This window comes from Pseudochaenichthys georgianus, chromosome 3, assembly GCF_902827115.2.
Source record: "Pseudochaenichthys georgianus chromosome 3, fPseGeo1.2, whole genome shotgun sequence".
NCBI lineage: Eukaryota > Metazoa > Chordata > Actinopteri > Perciformes > Channichthyidae > Pseudochaenichthys > Pseudochaenichthys georgianus.
Window position 1 is genome coordinate 34,561,157 of NC_047505.1, and position 17,936 is coordinate 34,579,092.

Consider the following 17,936-nt stretch of genomic DNA (forward strand, 5'->3'; position numbering starts at 1 on the left):
ACCACACAAATTCCGGCATGGTCGCAGAACAATGGAAAGTATCATTTTAGAGCGTTTGATCATTTGGTCCAAGAAAAAAGTCTTGTTTGCTTCAATTTGATGTAGTTAAACTCTAAAGCTTCTCACTGCTTCCACATGTCGGTACATAGCTGTGAGAGTATTTGCATCAGAGATTGTATCAGGAATGGAGCAGCCTTCTGTCATTTTGCCCTGTTTTTGCCTCAGATTTAATAAACCCACTTCATTAAATAGTTGACTATTGGAGAGTAGCCAAGCTCAATTTTGTGGCCTGCTTTTCACAACCTGATGTAACATAAGGCAGCTTCGAAATTAATGCATAGTCACACCACCAATACCACCATATCTGCAGCTTTAACCACATAATGAACTGTTGCGCCTCAGATGTCAGTCACACACTTTCCCTCCTTCTCTCTCTGTCTCTCTCTCTCTGCCTGTATATCTCTCAACACACTCTCTACATTAAATACCATCAGCACACTTTTTAAAGGTAAAAATGCCTTTGAAACTATACCCATTACAAAGAAGAAGAACCAAAAGGTTTCTTTTACTTTCCTTTGACTATTAATGTTTGACATCTGAATTTACCAATCACATGTTCACAAGAGGAAGTACAGATATGAGGCAAAAGGTTGACAAAAACTACAGGATATAATAAAATGATCCATGTTTAAATCTTTAAAAACAGTCTTTAGAACAAGTGATGAGCTATTATCAATTTGCAATTTGAATAGTCTTAGGAAGATTGGTGAAATAATAAGATTTGAATTGTTTGCTGTAAACACATTAACAATACAGGGGTTATATAATGGGATTGTGTGGTTTGAAAATCTTTCCATGAGATCAGTAAAAGTTTGCCTTTTCTTACCATGACCTTTTACGAAGGCACACAGGACAGTATAAATACACATGTAAACACAGACGGCAATACGTAGCATAACATAGAGTAAATATACTGTTATACCAACATGGCAAAACCACATGACCTGCTATTCACACGCACACAAAACACAAATGCAGACCAGTTGTGAACTCTGAATGACTACTCGGTCTTGTGGTGTACTTGTTGTGCTTCTGGTACTCTTCACAAATGGACAGCACTTTTTGCGTGCAAGGGTGTGTGTGTGGGTGGTGGAGTATATAGGAGCTGGTTGCTCTGTATGAATCCACATACTGTGACAGTTGCCTGGTGCATAATGTTTGAAACCTGCCTTTCCTTAAAAGCTCTTCAGGTTCAATCCAGAGTCTGACCCAAGATCATCCGCAGAGCACCTGCCACGTCGGCCCTTCATCACCTTACAACGCCCGCTCAATCACCAGCTCCAGACATGACAGACATGGAGCTGGACAGAATTGCACACAGCGCTCCTGTAGCACCATGACAGCGAGAGATGGGTGGGAATGACAGACTCACCGCCTCATGTTATTCCTGTCATTTGAAATAGTAATCAAAGCTGATCTAATTTAGCCAGTCTGTATAATTGAGGTCTTTAGGGAGAAGTTGACAGGGTCCAGATACTCTCTCTTTCTGTGCAAACGTCTCACAAGAAGCACATGAAATTCTGGGATACAAGGGAGTCATGACAGAGACTTTTGTCGAGGATGTAAACCAGACGTCAACCGCCTGTGTGTCCTGATGTTGCATGAATGCTTATAGGAAACAATCATGCATATATCAGAGCTCTGTGCACACTCACTTAAAACAGTCATGCATTTGCCATTGTCCAGGTCTGCATTTGTTTGTTTAAGTTTATACTTGGCATATGATACATGTGTATTACATTTCTCATTTAGGCACAGGTTTCCAGGCCAGTCGTGGGCTTTTTTTGTACGGGTCCTACTGGTCTGCCTGGCCTTTCATTACAATTGACAACTGGCATTTGAGATTTTTTTATATGATATTTCAGTGTTTCTGCCCATAAAGTCATGGTACTTCTTCTGAAAGCAATAACTAAACATTGAATAGCTAGTTTGCGCTAATATTCGAGAAGGTCAGACATTGTTGTGGCCACAGTTGGTGGTTGATACCATCTTCACGGTCATGCTACATCCAAGTATGTTTCTAGTTTGTCTTGCTTGGAGGAAACATGCTGTATTATTATTATCTCCACATCTCTTTTGTTTTGTTTTTTCAGTGGGGATAGATTTCAACCAAGGTAACAGTAGAAGTCAAAATCTCTTTCATAACATTGAAATACACACCAATAGTTAGGTTATTTGGCTCTGTGTTTAGGTTTCGATATTCGTCCATATTGATTTGAATCTAAACGCAGAGTAAACATGACACGCTCAGTCTGTTTACAGCCAAATGAATTGAGTTTGAACAAAAACCACACAAAGTTTCACAGCAGTGAAAACTATTTATTTCAGTTCAACTAATATTCTGTCATCTCTGGTGAGAATCTACTCAGATATAGTATCTGCCTATTTTGATTTTGACTATTCCGATTGAGCAGCCCCTTTTTTATTTTTAGTATAAATATGTAGAAGTGCTAATATACCCCTTTAATCTGATTTGATATAAATGGATTCCAATATCTATCTACTGTGTGTGTTGCACAAAGTATTTGGCTAACAAGTTGCTCCGTATTATTTATTGTTAGTCTCTCCTCTTCTATTTTAGCTTGCTAGTAAATGTTCAAGAACTTCAAGTATAGCACTACATTTTCTTCTTTTTAATTTGAAGAAATACTTCGGTCCCAGAAAAAATAAATAAAAATGTGTCTTAATCTCTCCTGCATAAAATGATACAAAAGGTTTCTGACATTTCAGCTGAGTATTGATCTGAACCATAGAGCTACTCTGAGCATGTCCGTGACTGACAGACGTTATTGCAAAGCTAGTTCCAGACGTGTTTGAAAGTCTCCGAACCTCTGTTGGTGTTTCATCCCAGAATCGGCTTCCCAAGAGCTCTTATGGTGCCCTCTGGGCCAGGCTCTGTTGGACAGAAGGGCCAGGTCCGCTCTAGTTTCACGCTGTCAGATAAGATCAGTTTGTGTGTTGGATTTCTGTCACTGAGCAGACCAGGTTAGTGCTGACCTGGTACTAAGGTTTGGGCTTCAGGAGCCAACACTAGTCACGCAATGCAGAACAGGAAGTCAAAGGTCAGAGTTTACTTTCTCCATCTTCTCAGTTACGTCACCCTTCACAGGGACCATCTTACAACAAATATGCCTAAACTTCTCTTTGTACATAAGCGCTATTTCAGTATTGTAATATAGGAAAGCAAGAATAGTTAATGATGTTTTTCAAAGGTTGTAAAACTGAATGAATGAGGATTTAGTTCAAATTAGATTTCGGATGAGATTGTTATGGTAAAACAATTGCAGGACAAAAAGAAGAGTGACAATTCAGTCTCTAGTTTACATTGTGCACACTCTCCCTTCGACCACATGTTAACAGTATTTTCATGATGTAAGACTCTGCCTTACTGCTGTACGGTCTATATCTTACAAAGACTGTTGAATGTGGTTGAGGCAATTTACTTGCATTCTCAGTAACTTGAAACATTGTAGGAGAATTGGTGTAGTTTTAATTTTGGACGGATTTAGTGTTGAATAACTTTTGTCTTACCTGCTGTATTTTCTGTAATTCAGTGAGCCATTGCTACTTGGTTTTATTCAGCTCAAAAATCTTTCACTCATTATTTCATCCATTTGACTCATAATTTAGCCAAACCTTAAACTATGTATTGGGCCAAAACACATGTCACGATAGGGTCTGGCCTGTAAACTGGATCTGTCTTTATTAATATCCTGTAGTGTACAGTACACAATGTGGTTAAAGTCATACCAACTCAAATACAAATGTGCCAACTGTTCTTACAGAGCAGATGTTGTGCATTGAAGCTCGATATTATCACATTTAACTAGCTGTCACATAACCACAATGTCTTTAATAGGTTGACTGACATAAGTGACTTCTGAGTGGATCCTTGATTCAGATCAACAACTTGTGACGAAAGAATAATCAATTGTTGAAAAACTGGAAACTAGGAACACTTGCAACTTGGTAGAAAAAACACTGCTCTGCCCTATAGAGAAATGTTGTTAAATTATACATGATATAAGTTGCCAACTTCACTTTGATGATGTTTATACAAGCAACCAACTCTAACTTTGAAATACAAATGTTGTAATTTTTCACATTTACCTCTGGCTTTAAAGAACATATGGCAACAAATATACTTAATATTTAATCTATATTTGTTTCTTCACGATATAATATGTTTCTCTTTTGTCTGTTAACATTTGTCATAAAATGTGAAACACCAGCTGTAGAGAATAAACAATCACCATCTGTTGCACACATCAATATATAGTGTGTGTGGGTCTCAGTAGACACATTTGTTTGAGTTGAATCTGGATGATTGACAGCTGTGTGTTCTAGGAGATGACAAAGTTATATCAATAAAATCATACTGAAAAGATAATCATGATTATGAGAGGTAAACATTTTTGCTCACATTCATATTTTGCCGGTTCATGTGATTGTCAAAAGTCTCATAGTCAAATGTTCTCCAGTTGTGATACGGTGTTTCATTTGAGGTTTGAGGTACTAGACAGGGACTCACACAATGAGAAATAATAATTGACAAAGAGTACATCTACCTATCTTAGGAGCCTCCAAAGATAAGCTGCTTCTCTGTAGCTGCTATGACACGTTTTGAGTTACAACTCTACACAATACAAACAAATCATGGTCCCCCCCGTCGTACAGAGCATATGAGCCTCTGAGGCTTGTAGTCACTGTGCCCTTACTTAAAAAACAACAACATGTGGTCATGAATGGATAGTATTTCCACAGCAACTCTCTGTGGCATAGGACATTATAAGTGATTCTGCATCTTTGAAATGACCAACATCACCAAAGGCATCACTGGTATGGCCTTGTGAATGCACTACAGTGGGAAACTTGTGCATTTGGTTTTAAAATGCAAAGCACTGAAGATAATAATCATCATAGTTTGTCCCAAAGGACTGCATGGTAAACAAATCCACCCTTGAACCACAATCCAAAATCAAACCTCAATCGCATGAATCGCAAATTGCGAGATAGGAATAAAATCCTCTGCCTGTAATAATGATAATGGTGGTACTTAAGTGAAGATGCGTGTAATCTGTCTGTAACACATGTGGGCCATGAATTATTAATGTTGCCTAATTTAAAGGAGGCTGTAAGGGGAAAAAGCCCCTCATCCCCGCAAAAAAGTTTGGAAACACCAAGATCCGGACTTTACCTCTGTGTTTCCTGTAACTTAGAAACATTTTAGGATAATGGCATAATAAGATAAATAAAAATATATTTTTTTAAAAGTCACAGAAACCATGTAAAGATGCATACTTTAAAAAAGAGGGAAGACATGGAGAAAGGGGAAGCCAGAGAGGTTGCAGATTCATTCCTGTGCTTGCCTGCTGCACTACAAGTGGTCTGGGGCCGAAGTGTTTGTGGGGCTCTTGTGGTTTTTCAGCCAATAAATCCTCTGCACATATTTAATCTAGTCAGATGTGCTGCAGGAGAAGAGCACTGAAGGATGTACGGCCATTACTCAGCTGCCCACATCAGAGAGAAGGATTAGATATCCATACACCCCCACCCCACCTCACTTGTTATAGGCAGATCCGTCATCGGCCATAGGGCCAGACACAGGTATCAAGGAGGTGTGAAAGTTGACTGTGAATGTTTATTAAAAAGGTCTGAAACTTTGATGTGGGTTTATTTATTTATTTTTTCCGTTTTATGTTTATTTTCATGGCTCTGTTGTTTAACCCTCTACTACAGAATACTGTTGCACTCAGGCAACAAACCACTTTTTTAGACCTCACACTGGCCCTCTAAATTTTTTTTTTTTTTTAAATATACACAATGTCACCTGACATGCTGGTGTCCAATAAAACGAGGGAATTATATGGGTGTTGCATTTTGTCTGGGGGTGGAGCAGTCCTTTCTGCAAGCAAAGCTGCAGGGGACTCAGGGCCACCACTTGGTAAGATACATTTCACTTTTTAACATATTAGAAATGTACACAACTTAAAATAAAAAATACATGCATGTGCATGAATATGTAAAGAAGTATATTTGATTGTTTAAAGACTTATTATGTATTTATTAATTAGCTAAAACTATGTTTTTTTGTTCGTTGCCTCAGGGCAACACTGTGTCACATGGACCACTTTTTTTCCAGGCAATATCATACAAGTGTGCAAATGTGCTCAGCTGTAAAATGATAAACCTAATCAATGTTTTTACATCTACTGATATTTACAGGAAATGGACACCAAAACATGTTATGGGCAGAAGGGACACGATCAAGCTGTTAGGGCTATTCCGTCTGACAGTGAGGACAGTGAAGGTCAAGATAGGGTTAGGCACACAGGCACACACAGATAGACACACACACACGCACACAAACACACACATAGACACACACACAGACACAAACACACACAGATACACACACAGACAAACACATACATACATACACACACACGCACGCGCACACACACACACACACACACACACACACACACACACACACACACACACACACACACACACACACACACACACAGAGAGACATACAAACACACACACACACACAGACACACACACACACACACACACACACACACACACACACAGACACACACACACACATACACACACACACACACACACACACACACACACACACACACACACACACACACACACACACACACACACACACACACACACACACACACACACACAGAGAGAGACATACAAACACATACACACAGAAACACACATACACACACACAGACACGCAGATACACACATACACACACACACACACACACACACAAACACACAGATATACACACACAAACACATACACACAGACACACACACAGACACACACGCACAGACACACCCACCCACCCACACACACACACACACACACACACACACACACACACACACACACACACACACACACACACACACACACACACACACACACACACACACACACACACACACACAAAGAAAACCTTTTGAATTCATATAGAGTTGTTTTTTCTATTTCTTCTGAATTGTAGAAATCCTTGGTGTTTCAATACCCTCGTAGCACAGTGTTGCCCTGAGGCAACAAACCAACCCCTGGTTGAGGGGTGAGGGGGGGTCACATTTTATAATTGATATAATATCAGGGACCCCTAAGCTCCTAAAACACATGGTGAAACATTTAAAAGTCATGCCATAGAGGGTTAAGTTATATTGATAAGCATTTTTTATTTTGTTGTTGTTTCGCCCGTGTGGCGATGTGCGGGTGGAGGGAGGGAGGGAGGGAGGGGGGAGTGTAGTGAGTGTACTGTGGTACTGTGATATTACAAAATAAACTGAATAGTTTATTACACAGCCACAATACAATAAAAATAGAAGCTGTTTGATTGAAGAAAGTCATTATAAGAGAATCTCTGCTGCTCTCCAAACATTTTTAATCTTCAGGTTTTCATTTAACTGGCAGTTTTTTTAAGATGAGTATTGAACCAGCACACATACTGTTAGTAAGTGATTGGGTTTTGACTTGGTATTTATGTGGTGCAACCTGGGTGCAACTTACAACATTGTATGTACCGTTTTCTCTATTCAGTGTTGTTGCAATACTATATTAATTTTCAATATCAATTTGGAGTAGCCTTAGACTTAAGATTTGTCTTGCCAAACCAACGCTGTTCCTATTGTGCACAAGACAAAAAAGCCTTTGAATTGAATTGTTGTAACTTGGTATCCTTTCATTTTTTCTTCATGTAATAACACTGTGTAAATCACAAGATTGCTAATTCCAGCTGAAAATGTACAGAAAAGACAGAGAGAAAACTATTTAATTTCAGCTACACTATGGTGAACACACATCAGAGGACCATCTGAGACAGCAGCTTCATGACTGGGTTAAGAGATGGTTTTTCAGAATGTTTTGTGTGATACACTTCCAGTATATGGTAAACCTGCGCCCTCTTCTGTTCATACATTGCTATCACTTTCTATATCAGTCCAAACATCCAGTCCTGCACCTACATAAATCGATCTCATTCTTACATATTTTTTTTTTTTAAAGTTTTGGTCAGAGATCTGTTTAAGGAAAGATAGGATAGGTACTAAAATACTTTCTTTCTTTTCAAGCCCAGTTTTCACTGTGTGTAACAACAGTGCCAACAATTAGTTAAAAGCTGAAATGGATTAAGGTTGTGTCTGTATTTTGGCTTAGAACATAGAGGGTTTGGAGCATGGCTGAGGTTAAAATTCCTTAAAAAAAAAAGTATACCTACAGTAGTGAGTATTTTATAGGCTGCTTTCAGTATTTTTTGTCTAAATATATTTTAAATGGATTAGAATAAAAAATTAATGAAGAATTCAATACTTCCCTACCAATATTCTGTCATGGTGGAGAATCATTTGAACCTGATGAATGTTAGAAAAATACTTATAATATAACTGAACAGTAAACTGACTGAATATAAGAAAAGAAAAGAAAAACAATCTTTATAAATTGTTGGGCACTAGTTTTTCTAAATCTCTGCTTAGGTCTGTCTCATATCGTATTTGTGTTTATCATGAGATAAGAACAAGTTTTGAAATCAAAAAGTGCATAATATAATTGACACCAATGAACATCCACTGACACTTTATCCATAGAAGAACCAATATTAATCAGGTGTCTGTTCCGTCAGTCTGATCTCTGAAATGTTTAAGGACGTGAAATATAATTGTAATTCACATCAGACAACATAGCACTTCTAAACCGATCTTTAGATCAATTAAAACATTGAGTTATTGATACATATAGGCTACATAGCACTTTGATGATGCAAGATGTCCTATTTTCATATATCTCACTATGCTTTTTGTTTAGAATCAGAACACTTTATTTGTCAAATGTGTGCACAATGTGTGTCCAATCTTTACACTTGCTCTATTTTTGTTTTTGCTCTTATTTATTTTACTGTTGTGACACCTTGGCCTGGGACTACAGATGACAAGTTGCATTTTGTGCACTGCCCCCTCTCCCAAACAAACTAAAGTGAATCAATAAGGTTGAATTCGTCCTGTAAAAGAAGGAGTTACACTTGGAACCTTATGGATAATTAATATAATGTATCAAGTGCAGCACCATCAGGTCTGGCTCCAACAGGAGGGTGATAACTTCTTTATATCTATTTATATCTATCACAATACTGCCTTCAATTCTGTATATTTGTATATTGATATAGTGTATTCGAAATGTATACTACACTACAACACTATAGATATCCTTCATTATTGATATGTTTATATTCACTGTTTTGAGTTTATATTCTACTGCTGATATGTATATCTTTGTTGTATTTCTTATTTTTTATTATTTTACTGTATTACTTTTGTATTTTTTAAAAACGTCTTATTCATGTGCATGACTTGTGTACATGCTGCTGTGACGAAAGCATGTCCCAAATTGTGATGAATCCAATGTATCTTATCTTATCATTTTATTGCTTGTTGATATGTAGATATGCACTGACAGGATTGTTTTTTTTAATTTCCTTGTACCTGTACAATGACAATACAGGAATTAAATTCAAATCAATTTATAATTTACCGTCAGGCAATTTCAAGGTTAGCTCAGGGGTCCTTTTAGCTGCTACCGTTAGCTCAGCAGCAGTTAGTCAGCCATTGGCTAGCGTGAGCCTGAGCATCCTTCTAGAAAAATACCACTGAAAGTGAAAGACTGCTTGCACACATTTAACGCTAAATCCGACACAGGAAATCTCTTTGAAGACAAAGAGTATAAAGGTATGGGATTCATGTCATCATCAACAAATTGCTGTTTAACCTGTACATTTAAAAAAAAAAAATCGTCTTTAGTCGAGGCGATTGCAGAAAACGAGTTGTCGCAGCGTCTCGAAATGCTCTTTGTTCTTCACTGTTTTAAACGTTATTTCGACGGCATTTATTTTTGTTCGAAACTACAATAACTATTTTTATGATTTAACTGAAACATTGTTACCTCGGGGTATTAGCCGCTAGCTAATGCCCTTTTAACGGCTGCAGCTAGCTTCTCGGCTAACAATGGGACAAGGAGATTATGACCAGTGTTTGCTTGTTACATTTGATGTAACGGTAGCTAGCTAAACTTCATTTTACACCAGTGAAATGCTAGATTGACTACGAGACCAACGTTTTCAACGTTAACTAACATTGCATGACTTCGTGTTGGTTACGTATTGATAGCATATGTTTATAACGATAGCCGGTGTTTCCAAGGGAGCTGTGGTTTTTAACTTTGAATAGAAGGCCGACATTTTAATTTCTGCTAACCTCCTCTGTCTAACTACTCATTCAGTTCAGCGTATTTTCAAATATCTATTTCCAACTAACCATATAACTACGTGATGCCTTTGGGGTATATTCGGTTTTATTCGTTCCTTAACCCAAACCAAAGACGGGGTGAATTGCTGGATCAGATCAGTATCACTTCTCCTGGCCCAGTGTTGTGGGTTTTAGTCAGGCGTCACTGTGCTGATGATAACCGTTGAACACATTCAGATGCTAGTACTTTTTCTTGAGTATTTCCATTTTTAGCTACCTTCTACTTCTACCGGCCCCACTGCAAATGCAGAGCTACATCGTTGACTTTTACTCCACTACATCCATTTGACCTTTAACCTTTGGTTACTGTGCAGATGTAGGATTATGATGTGAAATATAATCAACACTTATATGAGTTATATACTTATATATATATATATATATATATATATATATATATATATACATATATGAGTATTGACAGAGAAGGCTTTGTGAGTCAATATTATTTTAGCTTCTCCCACCACACATAAAGACATGCATAGAAATGTGTTGATCTGAACATCAGATGCAAAAAAACAGATTACGAATTTAGAAATAACTGATAACATTCCAGTAGGGCTGCTCAATTAATCGTATTTTAATCGCAATTACGATTATGGCTTGCAACGATTACGAAAACAACGTAATCGAAAACAATCATTTTTTAATAATCTTTTTTTTTTATTGGTTCTTCAGTTGAATTATACTTAAAGTTCAGGGTAATCAACTGTTAAAAACATACTGTTCAACATTTTTTCTCCAATAAATTGATGTATTCAAAGTAAATGGATAATCGTTTTTAATAATCGAGATTATGATTTTTGCCATAATCGAGCAGACCTACATTCCAGTATAAAATACTTGGCTTTTGTTAATTAAAAGCTACTCAAAATCCCCTAGCTATCCCACCTTCTTAAGAAATTGCAGAGTCAGACATGCAACTATACGCAACTATAGTTTTCTCCCCCCTAGTTTCCTAAACACTTGTGCAGGCGCTATTGTCTTTGGTGACAAAGAATGGGGCAGTCCATGACGTATGCACTTAAACATACACTTCTAAATGACTGAAGTCTCTGCCTGTGATCTGGACTGAAAATGTAAACTATTTGAATGCATGTTTTTCTCTCAATAGATGCCTTCAGCAATGGTTGGCAACAATGCTGTCCAGTCTGCCTCTCCAGACCTGGGAAATGGAAGTAATAATGAAGCCATGAAACAGATTCTTGCTGTGATTGACAAGAAGGTTCGCAATATGGAAAAGAAAAAGGTAGATCTACTTCATTAGAAATGAAAATGTGTCATCACATTATTTTTTCTTGTTGAATTCAAAGCAGAATGTGAGATGTGTTTTTTTGTGAATGTGTTGCAGTTGACATCTTCAGGCAGAAATGATTATCTCTTGCTTATTTGGAGAACACAGATGATGAGGTTTACTTTAAGTTAAAAAAGGTTGGAGTAGATATGTCAGTGGGTTCTTGTAGTTAATTTTGAATGCAATCCATTAATAACAGCAACTTGAGCCATGAATCTAAGCTGAGTCAGAACATGTATTTAATTTCAGCTTAACATTCCACTAAATACTTTTTTACATTTTCATAATTCAGAGTTAGCTTTTTTTCTGCAGACAGCAGCCGCCAATTATCGGTCAGCGTTCTTGCTTATAATCGTACCTCTTCTGGTTTTTTCTAACATAACTTGTGTATAAGAAACCATGTCTATTCTGATTATATAACAAATAATAATTACGGTTCTCTCATTCAACTGTGCGAGATATCAATTTCTGTTATGCATATGGATTTATTTATGTTCATTATATAACATTTTGTATTTCTCAATATTCCTACAGTCTAAACTGGATGATGTTCAAGCAAGGAAGAGTAAGGGAGAACAACTGAATCAGGATCAGCTGGTAAGCTAAGGCCATGACAGTTTGCATATAGCTTTGTTCATTTGCAGTTTGCAAACCTTGAAAAAATAAAAGATTATAAAAGGTTACCTGTTGTCAAATGAAAACAGACTGGAAAATGGTGCATCTTTATAAGTTATTGTATCCTGAGAATGATTTTTGTAATGATTCCCAAATCTGTATTTTCTTTGAATGATGTATCTGAAGGAGGCCTTGGCGAAGTACCAAGAGATCGCCCACAACCTGGAATTTGCTCGAGAGTTGCAGAAAAACTTCATTGCACTGGGACAAGACGTGAGTAATGAGTTGACATTGCTCTTATAACTTGCTGATTTGTTGTTATTATTATTTTAAAAGTTGAATCTGTGTGTTATTGATCTTTTACTGCTTACAAACGTAGGCAAATTATTTTTTCAGATCATGCTTTTTCTTTCTCACATTCACAACATCCTGTTGAAACTGGTACTTTACTCCAGGGAAAAGACTCAAGGCTGCTTATCATAATAACGCAACATGACAATAGGTCCTCAAATAAATAAGGCCTTAATTAAGCTTGTTATATGGGAAGTTGTCATTTATTAGCAGTACTTCTTAGACTAAGTTTATTTCAGATTCTACATGGCCAAGAATGTACAGGTTATGATTTTTTTTTTTTTTGGGAAAAGCACTGAACCCAAATGTATGTGTTTTTAGATTCAGAAGGCAGTGAAGAAGACAGCCAGGCGGGAGCAGCTGCAGCGGGAGGAGATGGAACAGCAGCGGCTGAAGACCGTTCTGGAGCTTCAGTTCTTACTGGACCAGTTGGGGGATGAGAGCGTCAGGCAGGACCTCAAACGGCCCGATGCCAGCGGCTCCCCTTTGCTCTCGGACGCTGACCTCACATCCCTCGATGAGTTTTACAAAGTGGTGGGACCTGATAGGAACTATGACATCAGGTATGAAGGGCTGCTAATATTTAAGTTAGCATAAGTTATATGCAATCCTTGCAGTATCATTTAAACTGCTTAAAATATGGTTATAATATCTGAATAGCTGCTTTTTTACCTGCTCAGTGGGTATATATTTTCATACTGTGCCAATAGCATACTAACAATGTATATCTATTGTCGTCTACCTTGCAGGTTGACTGAACAATATGAAGAGGCCTCAGTACACTTGTTTGAACTCCTTGATGGCCGAGACAAGGCTGTGGCAGGGACCACATGTAAGTATTTTAATGGCTCTTGATACCTGGACCAGCATCCATTTTTTCCAGTCTTGAACAACTAGTTTCCAGGAATCAAGGAATTAAAGACAAATATATTTTTAAGGATGTTATTCAAACTATAATGTGTTTTACAAGATGTAAACTTGGTTTGAGTTTCTGGTCAAAATAGAGACAAAGAATAAAAGAGTGTGATATATGTCTAGCTGTTATTTAGTTTTTTTGCTTTTACTGTTTGTTCCAGACAAGTCACTGAAGGACACTCTGGACAAAGTGCTGCTGAGTGGTTATTTCGACAGAGCACAACCTCATCAGAATGGGAGGTGCGAAGAGGAAGAGGAGCAAGAGGAGCAGACTGTAGTGGATGACTCTAATGCTGTGAAGCAGCCATCCGAACCTGGTAACTAACAGCATACAAGCTTAAACATTAGCAGATATGTGTTATATTTGTATTATATTCAAACTGTCCTGACATTTTTTTTTATAGAAGCAGAATTGGCTACCGAAAAATACGCTGAGATAATTCCAGTGGAAACTACAGAGGTGAGATTTCGATATGTGTTGCATTACTAAAGCATAACAAATCCCCCAAAACACAACTATGCAAAGTTTTGTTGTACTGTATTTTACATGTATTTTAAATGTACTTAATTGTTTGCATTTTCTTGTGTTATAGTTTGTCAACAGACAGTTCATTCCAGAAACTACTTACAGTAGTACAGACGATGACCAAGTGGAGAAGTGGGCGGAGGAGGCCCAGGTAATAAAACACTACTGCCTCACCATAGTTCTTGATGCAAACATGCATACGTACTGTGTACTCTAATGTGTCCTTGTGTTGAATAGATGGTGAATTCCCTCCAGCACCAGCCCCCTGCCCAGCTGGCTGCAGAACCAACCGATGCTGAGGACCATGGCAGTCCCCCCCCAGCAGCTGACCCCGTGGTCAGGAAGCAGGTAGTGCAGGACCTCATGGCCCAACTGCAAGGAACGTACAACTTCATGCAGGTAAACATTTCCAGCATCATATAATGTGTTGTCTTGCCCCGACGTTTTTGTTGTTGTAGTCTTCTTCTGCACTACCCTTATATCTGATCCATGACCCAACGGTGCATTTACTCTTTTTGGTTTTCCTAGGAGTCCATTTTGGAGTTTGACGGTCAGGCACTGGACCCAGCCATTGTGGCTGCGCAGCCGATGAAGCCTGCGCAGACTGTTGACATGCAGCAGATGGGCTGCCCTCCTGGTGAGTGTCACTTCATTTACCTGTGCAGATTTTACAGTAGTGTCCTCGCGGTGTTCTTTGATGTGGATATATTAATATATGATTGGAATCATTTGAATATAATAAATAAAGGTTTGAGATTAATACTAAATGCATAATGTTGGTAAAAAAAAATCCCTAATGTGCCTCTTTTATTTTCTTCCCAACAGCCCACTCAGAGTCTAGACTTCCTCAAATAAGTGCCGTGTCTGGACCGCAGGAAACCTCACAAGTGAGTAGAGTGGGTGCAAGAGGGAGGCGCTTGTTTATCCGTTTGCCTAAAAGAGTAGTAGGGTGAAAAAATAAAAAGTTCAAAAAATGATAAGAGTAGTATGGTATGGGTTGTTTTTTGTAATATGCAGGCTGTATTTATAAAAGCGCTACTAAAAGGAGTTAATGTAATGCTCACCAACGTGTCATGATTTAGTTTATAACAGGTAGATATTGGAATCATTTGAATATAATAAAAAGATAGAAGGGAGCTTTTAAGGTAAAAAAATAAATCACACATCCCGTCTTTCCCACTGATCTCTAAAATCCTTGTTTCCTTGCCTTCTGAATCCCCTCCTTGACCCCTCCCCAGGCCTCGATCTGTGTGTCATCTGAACAGTCCCCCTCCCCATGTTCCCTGTCCTCTGCTTTCCCACCTGTCTCCAAACCCACCCACACTGGAGGCATCAATGTCAACGCCGCTCCCTTCCAGTCAGTGCAAGCGGTACGCTTTCTATCTGGGTATAAGTAAACGATCTGACCATGAACATGTTAGGACTTATTCAATACATTCTGTTTGAAACTGTCAGGTTCCATACTTGTTTCTACAAAATCGATGTACAGCCAGTGAATTGATTTTTTGTAGCAGCGAATTAACAACAAAATATGTGTGCACCATCTAAATAGGTGACATTTCAACACGTCCCCTAATTTCCCAAACCTAAAAAATACGTTTGACCTTCAGGTGTTTTATGAAAATTGCAATTTTGATACAGGAACCCTTTCTTTCCATCCTCAGGTATTTAATCTGAATGCACCCATTCCTCCGGCTACTGAAGGCCAAGCAGAGCCTCTGAAGCAGCCCGCTCAGTTCCCTGGGGGCTATGGGCAGGGCTTCAACGTTCAGTCAGAGAGTGCTGTGGTGCAGCCGGACATCCCACAGGAGACATTACAGTCAGGTGAGGCATCATCACACGCACATTATTTATTGTCATCTATGCAATCAGAGGGAAAATGATCACACACTTTGAGGTTGTTTCTTTTGAGCATGTATATGCAATGGAAACCATAAGATAAAAAATAATGTCTGTTAGAACAGGGGGGGTCGGTGCTGAAAGCCAAAGATACCTTCATGGTTTGATCGGCATGATTGTAGATCTTTCAGAATGCAGAAAGTGATTTTAAAAAGCATAACTAACCCCCCGCCATTGCGTCATAGAATTGTTAAATCTTTTATTTTCTTCTGTCTAGTTGTTGGTGGCTTCCAGCCACAAGAACAGGTCATGCCCTCAGCCGGAGGTCATGAAGAGTCCGCTCCAGGCGCAGGGTTTGGACAGTCGGGACAGTCCTTTTATAACAGCAGGGGTGTGCCCAGGGGGGGGCCCAGGAATGGCCGTGGTATGATCAACGGATACCGAGGATCTTCCAATGGATTTAGAGGTAAAGGCTTCATACTATGTTTCAGTCATGTTTCCTTAGGATTCCTTCTCATGTCAAAACATTTTGAGGTTCCACAAGTCCAAATGTAAATGCTGTGTTTTGTCTTCAGGGGGATATGAAGGATACCGCGCTCCTTTCTCAAATGCTCCCAGCACCGGTTACAGTCAAACCCAATTTAACGCGCCTCGGGATTATTCCAATAACACCTACCAACGGGTAAGAAGCCTTTTCTTAAGTTAAAGTTTGTGTCCCAAAACCTATTATATCTGTTATTCATTTAGTTTTCAAACGAAAAGGCTCTTGTGCGGGGATAGTGGTAGCATTTTGCCCAGTAGTATTTTTGCCAAACAATTTTCATTCAATAAATGACAACAAAATACCATCATTGTCTTAAAAATGGTTTTGTATATCCATTTGTTTCTTTAAGGAGGGATATCAGCAAAACTACAAGCGGGGAGCAGCCCAAGGACCCCGAGGCTTGTCTAGAGGAAATGCTACAGCATTGAGATCCTAAAGGATCCTGAGGACCGTCAAGTCGCGCCACGTTTAACATTCAGGATTTTGAATGTGTTCGCCCCAGTTCACTTTTATAACAATGTTTTGTTTCTCATTGGTAATCTTATTTTTTTAACTCTTGGCCTACTTATCAGTCAGCCGGCTTAGGTCAGTCTAGATCCTCTCCATGTTCCAACACAAAATGCTGAACTTCACCACATGTAGGATTATCAGCGAGTCTGTGATATAAAACAACAAATAGATATTCCTGTAAACTTGAAAGATTTCATTAATTTATTTTTTGTACAAAAATAAATGCAAAAAATACCCAGCCACTGTCGATCTGATTCCATGACAATGATTTTCTTTGCCCTGTGCTGCCAGCCACTTTTCCTCCTCGATCTCATAAATCTCATTAAGCTTTTTTTTTTTACCCCCGTCACCTCTTTGTACGCTGATTTGGTTGAGACTGTTTCAATAAAGTTGTGTTATATTACCTTCTGTGGAAGTGAACTGCTTTGCTGTTATAAATTAGTTTATTTTTATTCTGCCTGATGTGGTGTTTTTCAGTTCACTTGAGCTGGTAATGAAGGTGTTTTGGCAAGACCATCACTAACTCCAGTACCACTAGTCTAGATAGTCTTCTCCCACAGTGATCAGGTAATTAAAGCTACCATGTGTATATCTGATGCAGATTTCATTACTTTTAATTTCATAAATCTTAGAACAATTTAACTAAGTGAATAGTTACTGCGCCTGTGTTGAGCTCAGCCTGTTCACTTAATTATTCAGCTTTTACTGTATGTAAACCGGCAAGTGTATAAAGATCAAATGCCGTTTAAGATGGATAGAATATTAGAATATTTACACAGGTAAGCACACTTGGCTACGATCATATTGAAGCTATTCATTTTAACAGTGAAATTTCCTTACATCTTAAATAGTGTATGTGTAGATTAGCCATACTGAACTGTTTAAAGTTGTATTGCTGGAGTTTGAGTGGTTAATCTGTTCACAAACTGAAA

At 38.4% G+C, this 17,936-nt stretch overlaps 1 protein-coding gene across 2 annotated transcripts; it reads left to right on the forward strand.

The window, feature by feature from the left end:
• Positions 1–9,692: 9,692 nt before the first annotated feature.
• Positions 9,693–17,407, forward strand: caprin1a (cell cycle associated protein 1a). Of its 2 annotated transcripts, XM_034110767.2 has the most exons (17): positions 9,693–9,834; positions 11,525–11,659; positions 12,239–12,301; positions 12,506–12,592; positions 12,992–13,233; positions 13,420–13,502; positions 13,747–13,902; positions 13,990–14,045; positions 14,179–14,262; positions 14,349–14,510; positions 14,640–14,748; positions 14,937–14,998; positions 15,350–15,481; positions 15,776–15,935; positions 16,228–16,416; positions 16,526–16,632; positions 16,844–17,407. In XM_034110767.2, the coding sequence occupies exons 2-17, from the start codon at positions 11,525–11,527 to the stop codon at positions 16,928–16,930; spliced, it is 1,914 nt and encodes a 637-aa protein (XP_033966658.1). In that variant the 5' UTR covers positions 9,693–9,834; the 3' UTR covers positions 16,931–17,407. The 2 variants fall into 2 exon arrangements, with proteins under 2 accessions (XP_033966658.1, XP_033966666.1); XM_034110775.2 differs by lacking the exon at positions 15,350–15,481.
• The last annotated feature ends 529 nt before the right edge of the window (positions 17,408–17,936 follow it).

Excerpts from the sequence above, each read along its gene's own strand:
- caprin1a (XM_034110767.2), top strand. The coding sequence starts at position 11,525 with ATGCCTTCAGCAATGGTTGGCAACAATGCTGTCCAGTCTGCCTCTCCA. Across the intron at positions 12,302-12,505 it reads AACTGAATCAGGATCAGCTG|GAGGCCTTGGCGAAGTACCA; the intron begins GTAAGCTAAGGC and ends ATGTATCTGAAG. Across the intron at positions 14,511-14,639 it reads GAACGTACAACTTCATGCAG|GAGTCCATTTTGGAGTTTGA; the intron begins GTAAACATTTCC and ends TGGTTTTCCTAG.